The following is a 15667-nucleotide window of genomic DNA, read 5'->3' on the forward strand; positions in this document are numbered from 1 at the left end:
TAGATAGGGGGTTTCAGGAGAAGCTCATGAATTTGATCTGATTTTAGAAAAATCAGGTAATTATGTTCATTTGAAAAGTGCATTAGTTTGATAAAAACAATAAATATCTTGGTGTTACAGCATTATGAATGTATTTTGATAGAATTATCTACTTTTTCTTTCATACGAGTACCCCTTTGATATGGAATGGAGCAATCTCAAGTTATTTGCATAATTGATGTTCCTGCTATCGATATTTGATTGAAAGAGTGAGAGGAGGAAGGTGTATGGAACTTCTAGGAAAATTTACTGTGAAAGATAGAGAGATAGAAATAATAGGGAAGAGAGGGAGAGAGAAAAGGGAAAAAATTGTAGGGCCTAGAGAAGCACCGGTCTGACTGCCTTGGGAGAATCTCCACAAGATCTGGAGCTTGACCTTCATTTTAATCCTTATTTGACAGACTTTTGGGATATATCAGGGATTATAGACACCGCCTAACATTAAATATCAGATTTTCAAATCTGCAACCATCCCAATACTGTCGTCAAGGAGGGAATAATGTTTTTTATTGACAAAATTGTGGATACAGACAACCTGGATGTCCGGTCAAGGTAATTACACCATATTGATTTGTCACAAGTGGCCAGAACTGTTGAAATTATATTTCTGAATGATATAGTTATTGGGCCTACATGTAGAACTATGGCATCTAGGCCTACATGTACATGTAACTTTAGTTTACCGTAATCACCATTTTGAATTTGAGAGAGATCAAGCAATATACAAGTACAGATTGGTTCATTTTGTTGGAGACGATTTATAAAGAACCTTGCCAAAATGGTTGGAATGTTGTCTTTTTGGACCTTATTGTGAAATATGTTACCTCAACTTTTAATTGTAACTATTCTACATGTACATGTAGGCCTATATTTAGTTTTATAAATAATTAAATTGAAAAACAGCTAACATTACCTGACAAAATAACATTATTAACATTTCAAATTCAATCATGGCTCAAACATATCACAAAATATTGCTAAACTTGGAAATACAATAACTTCGCTATTTGTAATAAGATTTTCATGAAATTTTCAGCATTTTGCTCTGTGAATTTTACTGTATTTATTTACATGTAGATATAAATATGTTTAGCACAGAGCATCCCTTTAAAGTTCACTTGCAATATTAGAACATGTACATAATATGTACATGTTCTAATATTGCAAGTGAACTTTAAAGGGATGCTCTGTGCTAAACATATTTATATGTAAATAAATACAGTAAATTTCACAGAGCAAAATGCTGAAAATTTCATAAAAATCTGATTACAAATAGCGAAGTTATTGTATTTCCAAGTTTAGCAATATTTTGTGAAAACAGTATTAATAAATATATATGCATGTCATAAGTATTAATTAGGTAAGCTGATGATATCACATCCCCACTTTCCCTTTTCTTATATTATTACATGAAATAATATTTGTTTCATTATTTCATACATGTTTGAAGGACATGTCTCCTTTACATGTAAAGCTAAAGAGCATGTTTTATACATAGCAATGTTTTCCTCAGAGCGTTGTTGGCTCAGTCGGTAACACCTCTGCCCATCGAACCTAAGATCGTGGCCGTGGGTTTGAGTCCACCCCGGGCGAATGACTGAGGCCAGTGAGTTGTGTGTAAACATCTCTCCCATGTTTCATAGATGCAGGCCATGTTACAATAGAAAACACTCCGTCCCTCGGATAGGACATTAAATGGAGGCCCCGTGCAGAGGAGAGTCACCACCTTTGCAGGTTAAGAACCCACTGCACTATTCGTATACATGTAAGAGTAGGGGAAACCGCGGTGTAGCGGTCCACCTGCACTCCCCCCAATCAGTTATATCAGTTATATTGGGAGGAGAGACCTGCGGGTCGTAGTGATTCGGTTCACTTTTCGCTTCCCAGGCACAGGTGACGCCAAACAAATAATGATAATAATAAATATATTGAAATAAGTTGCAGCAATGAATATCTAATGCACTTCATCAGTTTTCAATCCAATGATTTTTGTTCTTGAAGGGAAAAATTTGAATAAACCTAATTTCATATAATACGAAACAATAAGTGGGGATATGACCTCAATTTGGTCATTGAGTATTCATGAAGACAAGCCTATAACTATTTCACCAGAATAATGCAAAACTTTAAAATGTCATAACTTTGTTATTCCTTGTCCGATTTTGATCAAATGTTCAGTGTTTTGTTAGTCTGAATTTTCTAAATCTGTTCAAATCATATTATCCTCAGCCTGGAGTATGCCTTTAAAACAGGCTACATGGACGTACTAGGGCCTCTGTAGGTACATTTGATGAAACCCATAAACATGCACACCTCTAAGATTTCCAAATTGGCAAATTATATCTAAGTTATTTGGAAAAGGTAGATAAGTTGTACATGTAATTTGATTAAAACCATTAAAATTCATCAAATCGTATTTTGAAATTATTTTTATAGGGGGTACATGTAATATGAAACAAATTTTGAATAATATTTCTATGAGTTATGTGTATGTGTATATTGTTGCTGACATCACAATTTTGAACTAACCTTGCAAAAATCTCTCCATCCAGAGATTTTTAACATGAAGACGCCCAAAAGGAGAGGTGGTACTCAATACTGGTAAATACTGTAAGAGTAGGGTATAAGTGGATTCATTTTGATTATCCTATATTTTTCAAGATGTATTAGATTTTTGGTTTAATTTTCTTTTAAGGTTATTGTGCTTTTCAAAAAATCATAATGATTGCAAGGAATAGTATTCCTGATGTAGCGTCTGGATGTGTTATGCATTTTTGTATATCTGCAGGTATACAACAGTATGATTGTGTTGCAGGTTTGTTCCGTACATGTACATGCATGAGTACTGTACAACAGATGTTGTAAAGGGTCAAAATACAAGTAGCAGCGGGTCTGGCGCGGGCTATTTTAGCATGCGGCATTCATAAACGCAAAATTTTACAAACTTACCTGGGATCTGGTCTGGACCAGCGAGTACCGGTAACTGAAAGTGGTGTTACAGTAGCAGCTTGGCTAAGACCAAGGCTATAGACCTACACAATACCTACGGCAAGAGGGAGTTCAACGGGTAGAATGCTGAAATATTAATTTAAATTGATATCATAAACAGTATCATAAAAAAGTTATGACATTTTAATATTCCGCTTACGGTGATGCCCATTATAGGTTATGCACATACTGCACCGTTATATATTGTACTGTACATGCACATCAGAGTTTGATGGAATTTCAATTGCTATGTTTTCTAATTTTTCTCTATTTGTTCAAATCAACTTGGGATGTGTTTTTTTTTATTCTTCTTTAAGATATTTTATTACCTCAAGTAATCAGATGTACATGTACAAGTACCCTTGAAATTATTCTCTAGACAGTAGTCAATACCACATAAAAAAGGAGAATAATATACCATTCTTCATATATTTTGTTTTTTAGACAATTAGACCCTGTTTTCATTACACTTTCTAAAACTAGTATACTGGAAACCAGTTCAGAAAACCAGTTTGGAAGATCGGGTTGCTAGCGTTCCCATTTGATCACCCGAAAGTGGTTTTCAACATCACTTCACATAAACTGATCTTGTTACTACATGTATGGGAATGCTGTCAGTGGGTTGACACATTTCACGCGAAATTTGAAACCGCAGCATAGGCATTCTACACACAGTGTGTGGAGTACTAGCGTGCTCAAAATGTGCGGAGATTGCTTCCCGACGAACGGTTGTGTCTTTACGCCAAAACCAGTTTCAAGGTCACGCCAAGTCCACCTCAGAAAAATGTTGATATGATTATTGGATGTGAAGTAAGATATTAATGGCATTTATAAGTTTTGATTAATTTCACAAAACAGTTACATCCCGGTTATGCAAAGGAGGGAACTGATGACATCACTCACTCACTATTTCTTTTTTTATTTTATTATATGAAAAATGAAATATTCTAATTTCTCCTCATTGTCCTGTGAAACAAAGTTTTATTCCTCCCTGAACTTGTGGAATTACCATTGTTTGATATTCTATGGTTCATTCAAGTTGGTCCTTATTGTCAAATGTGTAAAATTGAAATATTGTACAATTCAAACAATAAAACAAAAGAAATAGTGATTCGGAGACATCATCTACTCATTCATTTGCATGTCACTGACTTGTGCATATAACTATTTTGTGAAAAATAAGCGAAACTTTAAAATGGTCATAACATTATTGGATTTTTTCTCTATCTACATGTATTCAAATCAGTGTTTTTCTGTGATGAACTTGACCTATAACGAGGCAGAGCGATCTTGAAAACTACACTGCGAGGTGGTTTTATGAACCGGTTTGGAAGAGCGCTTCGAAGATACATGTAGCTTCGACCATTCTCAATACACATTATTAAAACTACATGTAGTTTCCACTAAAGTAGTTTTAAGGTAGTGAGAATTTAATAGAGCCCTATGGGAGTTTTAGACGTGGGTAGACCCATTGATTTATCTTTTTTATCCTGCCGTTGTATACAAGTGTTTTGCCATTGTATTGGAATCAAATAATACACCATGATGAGTGCAGTGAAGCAAGCGTTTGAATTTTCTGTTCAATTCATGCATCTCATGTGTATTCAGACTAGTGATGGATGGGAAAGCTTTGTCCTTGTCATGACTTTCACATACGGTACTGGAGAGAGATTTGTTAATATTCATCTGCCTGTGGATGTGTTGTTAGATTGGTTATGGGTCATTCCACGGGGTTGGGGCAACAGCACTTTTTTGTGTTCCTTATGAACTGTTAGCTTTATCCTGAAAATGTGTTTGGTGTTTTGATGTTGCAATGTGGTTTTGTTGGAAGGCAGTTATGTAAGCAATTACTTGATGCAGAAATAAAAATGTTGAACTGCAAGTATTATTGATGGTGAGACTTTAAATGATGATGTCCAGACTCTTTTTTGGGGTACCAAGTGTGACATCCAAAATGGTCATTTTCAGTTGAAGATATCTAATCAAAAGATAGACTTAGTCAAATTCAAATGGCCATGATTGATAAAGCAACATTTGTTTAATAACAAAACAGTAATGGGATAGCAAATGAAAAGAGACTTCATATCATAAATCATTCCTACAAATCGGCATACCACCGTTACATGCGATGTCCTCGTTTATTTTTTCTGTAACGGCGGTAATGTGGTTAATATCTAAAAATCAGAAATCATTTTTTCCAAAATTATGTGTCAGAAATAAAGGGCAGGCAGTAAGCAACTGTTAATCAAAAGATTAGCTTTGAAAACCTATGGTAATGTCATCTAAATTAATCGAGAGTCGCCTATGTTTTGGGCGATGTCCGGGCCAAATTTGTAACGGTGGATCACATTTCATCGCGTATGTAAGAAGAAGACACCGGAGAAGAGACCGTCGTTGTATCAGACGGACGGGTTGTTAGCCGAAATCACCATGCACATGAACAGCTATGATAGCGGGCGTTTTGAAGCATTGCAATTGGGAATATTCCTGCAATGTCTTTGTAACGGTGGATTGGATATCCACGATGTTTTCCCTTTCAAAGCGACGTAAGTACGGAGATTTATCCCGATACTCGTATTTTGAAACTAGTTAAACCTTATCTTTAAAATGTGGAACTGTATTACCATGCAGAAAGTGTTTTTAAGTTTGAAAAATCTCGCTAATTTTCCATCATCTTTCACTTCGGTCCCACATGTAGCTTCTCGTGTAAGTGAAATATGTGATTGAGACATTGCCGTGTTTGTTCCAGATTTGCTGAATGGTTCCAAAGAAAATAATGCTTTTATTAATGTGATTCCGTGCAAACATGTTTTGAATGGTAGCTGACATGATTCAATCGTAATTTAGTTGATTTTTTTTACACAAAAATATGTTGATTCAATAGGCAAATGGATACTCAGAAACAGCTCTTTCACTGATGATCATGACGGTGACATCTCAAATTTGGTACAAAATTTCTCCTTGTTTAAATTGGCTCCTACTGATTCTAGGTAATATGGGTATCAAAGACCTGATGATCAAATTTGAATTTGCAAAAAAAATGAGAATTTAGAACCAGTGGCGGTGCCACGGGGCCGGGGGCTTGTCAGCTGATCCCAGCCCGAAAGGAGGGGGAGGGGCAAAATAATTTTTTCTGTTACTACCCCCCCTACACATAGTAGATGGGCTTTGTGTATGATGAAGCATGGGAATAATTCAATTACTAGTAATTCTTAGCTATAGGCTTAACCTTCCCCAAACTTTTCATCTTGTTGAATGTTGGTATACTTTTCAGCACTCATTCTTTTTCCCTCATTTCTTTCTCCGTTTTTTCAATTGTATTTTTTTATTTCTATATATTCAGTTAAGGATTTTTTTCAATCGTATTTTAATTTATATTCAATTGTTAGGAGAGGGGGTGGGTACCGGTATTTGTTTTGTCAGAAAGCAAAAGCCTTTGTGATTGTTTTCAATGTGATTTTTTTTATTGCAATATAACGACATTTTAAAAACATGTACAAGCGAAGAAAAGAAAAAGTGACACAATCGAGTTTGTTTCACAAGAGTTTATTTGCTGTATCAGAAGGTAAATTGCACATTTGAATTCCATTAATTCATTTAATTCCAATAAAACAAATATATTATGTAATTGCTTGAACAATTAAACTTCATAGTTGAAAATTAAATAGGATGGTCATACAAAACTAAATGGAATTGTCGAGATAACCACCCTAGATTATAATGCAGAATAAAATTAGATTAAATTCATCCATTGAGAAACGAAATTAAAGTAAAGATAATTTATGAAAAGGTACCGGTAATGGGCAAGTAATTGTATTGTGAAAACAAAGTAGAACACAAGAAAGCAAATACAAAAACCTTGTATAAAACATAACTTTATATTTAATTTATGAACTAGGAAATGATGAATTCTAATTGCTATGAAAAAAATACAAAGTGAGGGTGTATTTTGCAAGAACAGATCAGATTCCTTGTCATTGCCCTAGTAATCCACCCCCCTTTAATGAGAAAATGTCAAGACATGTACATGAGTAAATGATTTCATATAATAATATAAAATATCATGGAAACAATCCAGCAAGTTTTGTTGATTAAAATGTAATAATTTGAATTGTGTAAAAAAATAGTCAAACTTCCAAATACTATTTTTCTCAAATAACTACAGGTAGCCTCTGTTGAAGGTAAAATTATATATCTTCAGTACATGAAGTGTCAATCTGGTGACCTGTACTCCTGGCCTGATGGCGAGGCACAATTCTACCTCTATCTATTTTGTGACATTGACAGAGTCCTCTTCCACACAGTTGTCATTGGGTCACCGATCATCTTGAAGTTCATAAACTTGTAACCTGAATGCAGAGAGAAATATTGCATGTTATTTCTTATTGTCAGGTTTAGTGTACAGTGTAATACTTTTTTTTTTGCATTTGCCAGTAAGAAGTTTACCATAGAGTTTTTAACCAAAGGAAAAGATTGTAGTTTGCAGTGTTATTCTTGAACATTTATTAGAATAGCTTAGTAGAAATAGTACATTTTACTTTCTTGTTCACGACTCTGTGTTCAAACAACAGATGTAAGTTTTTTTTTATTCAATTTGTCCACTAAGTACTTTACAATTGTCCTTTTGGCATGCTAGAACTTACTGTTTTATCCAATGCATTTATTCCAGTGATGACATGATTATATTTTAATTAATGTCACTTAGAACTACATTACCATGTACATGTAACTGAGGTAAAATAAGTTAAGAGTAAACAAACTGAACAAGTTATATGTGTAAGGTATTAATACATTGTCCATGAATTGCATGCCAACTTTGTGTTGTTTTGTCTTGAAAAACCATACATGTAGCTTAGAAGAACTAAACTAGTACCTTTTCCCTACATATTTTTCACCCGAGTATTGTATCAAAGGTATCAAAATTATAATCGTGTACATGTATGAATAAAAAAAAACATTTTACCTGTTCATTGATGCATTTTAGAAGCTTGCCTGTAGATGTTGTATTTCTACACTTGAGTAAGATGAGTTAACTCGCATTAGTGTGTTGATACTAAAAGAATGGCAAGTACATGTAATACTATTCAATATGATCATTACAAGGACATGATGTCCATGTAACGGAGGTATGTACATTTGAAAGTAATATCGTGAAGGAGATATTTTAAAGTAATAAAGATTTGGAGATCATAAGCTAGCACTCTTTTGTTTTTTTCCCCTTTAGACAGAAACATTTGTTTCCAGAGATAGACGGAAGTGGAACCTTGAGGATTACCTTAGTATTATTTTAAATATAAATTTATCAATTATTTTGTACATTTTTCCTTGTTTAAACTCTAATCTAAATTGCTTTTATTTGCAAAGAATTTGACATGAAAAATGTTTTTTAGTATAATCAATTGATCTTGTGCAAATATTCTAAGGCATGAAGTGGAATTTGGTGCTTAATGGCCATTAATGGACCTTAACTTAGCAATGCTTCAAAGTATACCTCTGTTACTGAGACATGATGTCCATGTAACGGTGGTATGTACATTTGAAAGTAATATCTTGAAGGAGTTATTTTAAAGTAAAAAGAATTGGAGATCATAAGATAGCACTGTTTTGTTTTTTCCCTTTAGGCAGAAACGTAAATGTTTCCAGAGGTAGACGGAAGTGGAAACTTGAGGATTATCGTAGTATGATTTTAAATATAATTTGTCAATAATTTTGTACATTTTTCCTTGTTTAAACTCTAATTTAATTTGCTTTTATTTGCAAAGAATTTGACATGCAAAATGTTTTTCTTTAGTGTAATCAATTGATCTTGTGCAAATATTCTAAGGCATGAAGTGGAATTTGGTGTGTAATGGCCATTAATGGACATTAACTCAACATTGCTTCTAAGTATACCTCCGTTACTGAGACATGATGTCCATGTAACGGTGGTAACACTAAAAATAGAAGGTTATGCCAGAAAGAGTAGTTTAGTTTTTCCAAAGAGAATAATCCATTCTGTTGAGGCATGACTTCTCTCAACTATTTAGTTCTACATGCCATCATAAATTCAATTTTCTAGACTGGTGAGAAAAAAGAACGACACAGAACATGGCACTGGTATACACACAGAGCATCAAGTTCCATTTATTGATGCTAAATCTTTCAAAATATATATGCCATGTTGAAAAGTGTGGAATAAAGTGACTAACAATGTTGTTAGCAAAATATTTATCAAGAGTAATGGAGATCAACCCCTTTATTTTGACAGTGGGAGAGCATAGTCTTAGTAAGGATGATAAATGATGTCCATGTAACGGTGGTATTTTGTCAAATCTTATTTCTCAGTTTACTCCAATATGCAGGGTGGTATGAAATGCCTGTAAGTGGATTTAGTTGAAGGATTGTCCCATGAAACATATAAGAAATAAAACATTTCATTTATTACATTTCTATTTTTTGACCCTGATGTCACAATTTTTGCCCCAACCCCATGGAATGACCCTTATGTTATGGATGCAATATTTGTGTGTGTGTGTGTGCTTCATGTTGCAACAATGGCCATAAAAGATTAAAGGATTTTTTATAAAATAGCTGAAAATATAGAATTATAATAAATATTTAAAAAATCCAACTGTGTTAATTTTAAGGGCAACCAACCTTGGTAATGAAATTTATTACATTTACATGTATGTTTCAAAAGAAGGAGAAGTAAAAAACTCAGAGTGGCTGTTTGAAGGAAAATTAACAATAAGTTTATAGTATACATGTACATTTATGATGATATCAATAATGCAAATTGCAAGTCAGCAATAGTATATTTATTAAATGTGAAAAATTGTTGGAATTATTGCAAAACCAGGCTTCATACATGTAAATCTGTAATTTTCAATTTGTCAAATAAATTGACATCATTTTTTTTCATATCACCTACAAGTTTTATGCACAGTAGTTCCGTTTGTCTAGAAATATTCTATAATTAGGCGTGCGGCATAAGCCTATCTTCCCTGAGAGTTGTCATCAACTTTAAAAGAGAGCAATCCACATAAAAGTTTGGAAAAGACTGTGTCATATGCATTGGAACAAGAAATAGGAGTTGTCTATAACACTACATGCCGGCTCAATGGTACATGTACATGTAGAGTGCCTGCCTCAGGAACAGAAGGTTGTGTGTTCGATCATCAGCCGGAACATACCGAAGACTTATAAAAATGGGATTTTCTGTAATAGCTGTCTGCTTGTCTGGGAGGTCGAGAGAGAGCAATAGTCAGTATACTAACCAGAAGTACATTGTAACCTGTGTGTTTTCACTTTGAAACTTAACTTTCGTGCTGTCTGAACTTTTATTGCATCAGTCCGGCGGGTGCTCATGACTGACGTATGATATTATGCAAGTCAATTGGCCTATTGCAAATTTCGTATTGATTCATTTTCCCCATGATTTGTCAATGGCTGTGCCCCTTTTTTCTGCAGCCAGAATTGATCATAAAAATTCTATATCATATGTACATGTAGGTTATGTCTTTGAACTTGAAGTTTGTACAAAGTTGACTCACACACTCATTTAAATGATAAAACTGTCGGATCCTGTCATATATGTCTACACACAATCAGTCAATTACTTTAGATTATCATCAATAAATATTAAACTCTGCTTTTCAATGTAGAATATAATTGGTGAGGTTATCCTGTCTTATCATTTGTACATTAAACACAAAGCTTTGTTATCTGCATGGCTCTTGTTGGAGCATTGAACTTGAATTGACACTGTGTGACAGTGTCACCGTTCACTCACCTCAGCCTAAAGTTTCCATTTTTATGTCATGATGTAAATAAAATGGGGTGCTGTAAAAAATTGAGATTGTGATACTTGAATAAAATTCAATGCATGAAGGAATAATGCACATGCATGTTTTGTACAATATCATGTTGTTTTCCAACGCCACTTTACTATTCAACAGTAAAACAGTAAATCCAATGTACATGTAGTCTAATAGCTGTATACTGTTCGATGTACATGTACTGATGTAGTCTAGATAAATTTATTTGTCTATCATAAAAGCTCAGTCACCCTCTAGGCGTAGATACCATAATCGAGTCCACAATATTATCCATTGTACATGTTCATGTAGATCTATGTAAAGAAAATCACAGGATTGACAAACAAAGCACTTTTATGATATCAGTCAAATGATGTGTGCTTTGTCAAACTTGAAGTGATACGTTTAAAAACAAAACCAAATAATGAAAAAATAACAGTATTAAAAGAATGACATTTTATGAATTTATGGCCTAGATGGTATACATTGTTGTATTTTCATGAGCTTACAGTGTATGCCGTCAATATTTCAGTTAGAAAATTATAGTATGCATAAAACTAAGGTATTTAACTGAAAAAGTTCTGTAACAAGTTGTCACACAAGCCATGAAAGATAGATATTTTCAAGGGCCTTAATAGCACTATAATGAAAAAAAATAATGTCTCATCACATAATATAAATATATCCCAGCCTCATTTCATTGCATAGAAGATAACAAAGAATCTATGCCTTTGATTTCAGTTCAGTGACAAAACAATTTATAAAACATGCCACTGTAGATGAACTTATCATCAATATTTTTTTGTCTCTTGTTTTCTCTCTTTGTGCAGTGTAAGATCCAACATGTTATCACGTCTATTCCTAGCCCAGGGGAGGTTTTGTTCCTCCCACCCCTGGGAAGTCATCGTTTGTACCCTTACACTAACCATCTGTATGCTGTCAATGAACTACTTTACTGGTCTACCAAGGATATGTGGATGGAATTATGAATGTTCACCAGAAGTTAAGGTAGGCATCGGTCATTTTAAATCCATTTTCATCTGCAGGTGTATCTTCTGCTCTACCTCCCTCTTGTCTTTTATACTGGTTCTTCTTGTTCTTATAAATCATTCTGTTGCTGCTACAGTTACTACTACTTCTGTTTGTGTTATTCCCTTTGCCCACCTACTTAATTTCTCTCCTGAGTATTGATGATCCCCTCTCCTAGCAAGGAGAACATAAAAATGCTCGCTCACATTTTGTCTCATTTTATTGGTTGTTAATTTGATTTTTCTTTGTTGTGAAAATCCAATATTTGGGGAAAATTACAATCATAGATTAAGAGTGATGTAGATATTACATTGCAAAGGTTAAAGAAAGTGATTGAAATTTCGAATTATCAATCGTGTTGATTATACTGCCCAAAAAGTGTACTGGTAAATAAGGGACTGCAAAAGAAAAATAGATTTGTTGGAAGGTAAGCGATGAAAACACAATATAGAGTCGAGATTAAAAATTAAAATATAAGCAAATCGATTATAGAAAAGGAGCTCACTACATGAGAGATATGATCAACTTGTAGCACATGACCTATAACTGGGGAATATATTTGGAATTTTCTCAATAATTTGTTCATTATGTTTTCATTTTGCTTCTGGGAGAACCCACAATGTTCTTGGCAATCACTTCAACATCATCCCTTTAGTCGGAAAGGCAAAGATTACTGTCCCCAAATTGAGGTGATAAAGGAGGTGACATAATTTGATGTCAAGAATGGGAAATGCCAGTGTTTTGGCACAGGAAGAGAATCTTGGGGATTTAAAAAAAAAATATATTTTGATTGACACCTTCTGCCTACATGTAGAAAGAACATTTGTAAACCTTTTAAAAATTTCCCCATTTTCAATCACTGGTTTTCCCCATTTCAACAATATAATTGTTCGATTTTGCTTGATTTTCATCAAGTACGAGTCTATACAGCGGGCCGACAAACTGTACACTGTTCATACAGTAGACTGAATCTTTTTCTTACTGCTACTCTTTGGGCAAAATATCTTCAGTAATTAATCATATTTTGTGGCTAATTATTGATAACGTACAATGTTCATCATACTGTTTTCTAAGCACTTTCGAAAATAGCTCATTCATTTGTATTTATTCATGATGAGTAGGTGTCATGATTCCAATAATTAGGTAACACATTTATTAGTGAGGGGAATTGATGATGTTACTAGATTACTTTGATATGATTGAATATCTTTTTTTTACCATTCCAGGAATCATCTCTTTCTTCTGATGTGATTGTTATGTGTATCATGAGAACTCTAGCAGTGGCTTATCTCTACCTCCAGTTTACTAAACTAAGAACTACAGGGTCAAAATATATTCTAGGTAAGTCTAAATTATCTCTAAATGATATGAATTTCATTTCCATGTTACACATACATGTACAGGGGTGTGAGAGTTCAGATTTTTATCTGATTTCAGATTTTTTTGTTTTGATTTTCAGCCGAATTTCAGCTTATATTTGGCTTTCCTCTGTACAAAAAGTATGGGAGCTCTTTCTATTTAAGACCTTGGCAGTACTCTTCAGCTTTTTTAGATCTTTTTATTTGTGACCTGTCACACCCCTGATGTACTGAATCCAAAGAAAGGAGGACATCCCTTCTTACATGCTAAATAATAAACGCTTAACTAAGTATGCAGCTTCCGTAGGAACAAATTATAAATAAATGAGGTATCTCGTCATTTCATCTCAATTTGTCAATTATTGTGTGAGTTCAAGAAAATCTTTCAGTGATGAGTTGCACTTTTTTTTAAACCTTGGGGTGTAGTCACTTCTGTTGGTTACCAGTACAGTGTCCATCCATGAGTGTACATGTATGTGTACGCCCGAGATATTTTCATTCATTTCTTCAATTTATTTTTTCTACTTGAAAGAGAAACTTTGATTTTCTGTTCACACTTTATAATTTCTTGGATATTATTCTTCTACCTACCACCATTCGGAGGGGTAGCTTGTCTGGACCAGACCGTAGAAATAGACAGGCACCTTTTGACTGTCGTACAAAGATACCTACTACTGTTATTGTCTGAGTGCAATATTCCTTTGCCTCAGTATGTGCATATATTCCATAAGTCTTTTATATTTTGACTTGTGAAAGAGCTAACATTGTTTCAACTGCTTTGCATGGTTGACAGTTCTAAATGTAAATTGTAACTTGACCTTAAATTTTTGATCAGTATATGTTTTCTGTTTTTGTTCCCTCTCACTCACTACAGGTATTGCAGGTCTGTTCACTATCTTCTCTAGTTTCCTCTTCAGCAGTGCTGTGATTCACTTGTTTGGATTAGAACTCACAGGACTCAAGTAAGTTTTTATTTCTTAACATATTATTTTTATAATTTGCACACATGTTCTTGTGTTGATTTATGATTCTTCTTTTTTTTAAAGGACAAGTCCACCCCAACAAAAACTTGATTTGAATAAAAAGAGAAAAATTCAACAAGCATAACATTGAAAATTTCATCAAAATTGGATGTAAAATAAGAAAGCATTTTAAAGTTTCGTTTATTTTCAACAAAATAGTTATATGAACGAGCCAGTTACACCCAAATGAGAGAGTTGATGACATCACTCACTCACTATTTCTTTTGTACTTTATTATATGAAATATGAAATATTTTTATTTTCTCATCATTGTCATGTGAAATGAATTTTTATTCCTCCCTGAACACGTGGGATTCCATTATTTTAACATTTTGTGCTTCAGGCAAGGAGGTCCTAATCATCAAATTCGTAAAAATTGAAATATTGTATAATTCAAACAATAAAAAACAAAAGAAATAGTGAGTGAGTGACATCATCGACTCCCTAATTTGGATGTTACTGGCACGTTCATATAACTATTTTGTTGAAAATAAGCGAAAGTTTGAAATGTCATAACTTTCTTATTTTACATACGATTTTAATGAAATTTTCAGCATTGTGCTTGTCTGATTTTTCTCTATTGATTCAAATCAACATTTTTCTGAGGTGGACTTGACCTTTAAAGAGAAATAAATTGAATTACATTGATAGCTACTTGTCGTCACTCCTACTTCATTGTCCTCTACCCTGGACGCAGGTCTCAAGGTACTACCCTAGATGACCTCATCATGATCATTGGTCAATAAATGTCATTAGCAATGGGAAAGATGATAGCAAACAAGGGCAACAGTATTATTGCTGGCTTAGTGCCTGGATAAGGTTGTTTTCTGCTTCAGCTGACATTGATGATCTAGTTTAAGTTTTATGGTGCATAGCTTTCTATTGTTTGATACCTTAATGTAGCAAATTTGATGGAATTATGCACTGGGTAAGAAATCTGTAAAGCCTTAACAATATCGTCGGCGTTCATCTGAACCGTTGTATCACACATAGGATGGTGCAAACCCATTTCAGACAAAATCGACTTCAAAGTTTACCATAATTTTCACACTTTGTTCCCCAGCCTTACAACATATTCATTGCTTGAAAAATACATGGTTGGAAAGACAAAGACAATTGCTGACATTAGTATCTTTATTTTTACACAAAATCAGGGATCAGAGAAAATATCACAAAACAGCTACATGCTTGTAATCTCGGTTATAGCGGTTTAAATTTTCCCTTTACAAAAACACCATACATGTAGGTGATCCAACAACCCTGACTGCGATTTCAATGCGCGCAGTTAGTCAAAACATATCACTCTTTCATGTGCAATGTCATTGCAGTGCCAATACAACGGTTTGACTGACCATGCATTTGCATATTAAATGCGCACAGCTGGTGTTTGCTTCGCTACAGTACACGTTTCCTATGGGATTTGCACATTTTATCA

The 15667-nt window shown here is 33.9% G+C and overlaps 1 protein-coding gene and 1 long non-coding RNA gene across 2 annotated transcripts in view; one reads left to right on the forward strand and one right to left on the reverse strand.

Moving 5' to 3' along the window:
- Nucleotides 1-334: 334 nt before the first annotated feature.
- Nucleotides 335-15667, forward strand: part of LOC121416227 (3-hydroxy-3-methylglutaryl-coenzyme A reductase) — a 28856-nt gene continuing 13523 nt past the window's right edge. The window contains exons 1-4 of the mRNA XM_041609732.1: nt 335-591; nt 11654-11831; nt 13079-13193; nt 14085-14172. Of these exons, the coding sequence (XP_041465666.1) occupies nt 539-591; nt 11654-11831; nt 13079-13193; nt 14085-14172 (434 nt within the window). The 5' untranslated portion in view covers nt 335-538. The remainder of the gene's footprint in view (nt 592-11653; nt 11832-13078; nt 13194-14084; nt 14173-15667) is intronic.
- Nucleotides 7187-8343, reverse strand: LOC121416228. Its single transcript, XR_005970112.1, has 2 exons — nt 7991-8343; nt 7187-7376 (listed from the first exon to the last, which is right to left on the reverse strand). It is a non-coding gene; the product is annotated as an uncharacterized LOC121416228 (long non-coding RNA).

The sequence above is a fragment of the Lytechinus variegatus genome, chromosome 5 (assembly GCF_018143015.1).
Source record: "Lytechinus variegatus isolate NC3 chromosome 5, Lvar_3.0, whole genome shotgun sequence".
Lineage (NCBI taxonomy): Eukaryota > Metazoa > Echinodermata > Echinoidea > Temnopleuroida > Toxopneustidae > Lytechinus > Lytechinus variegatus.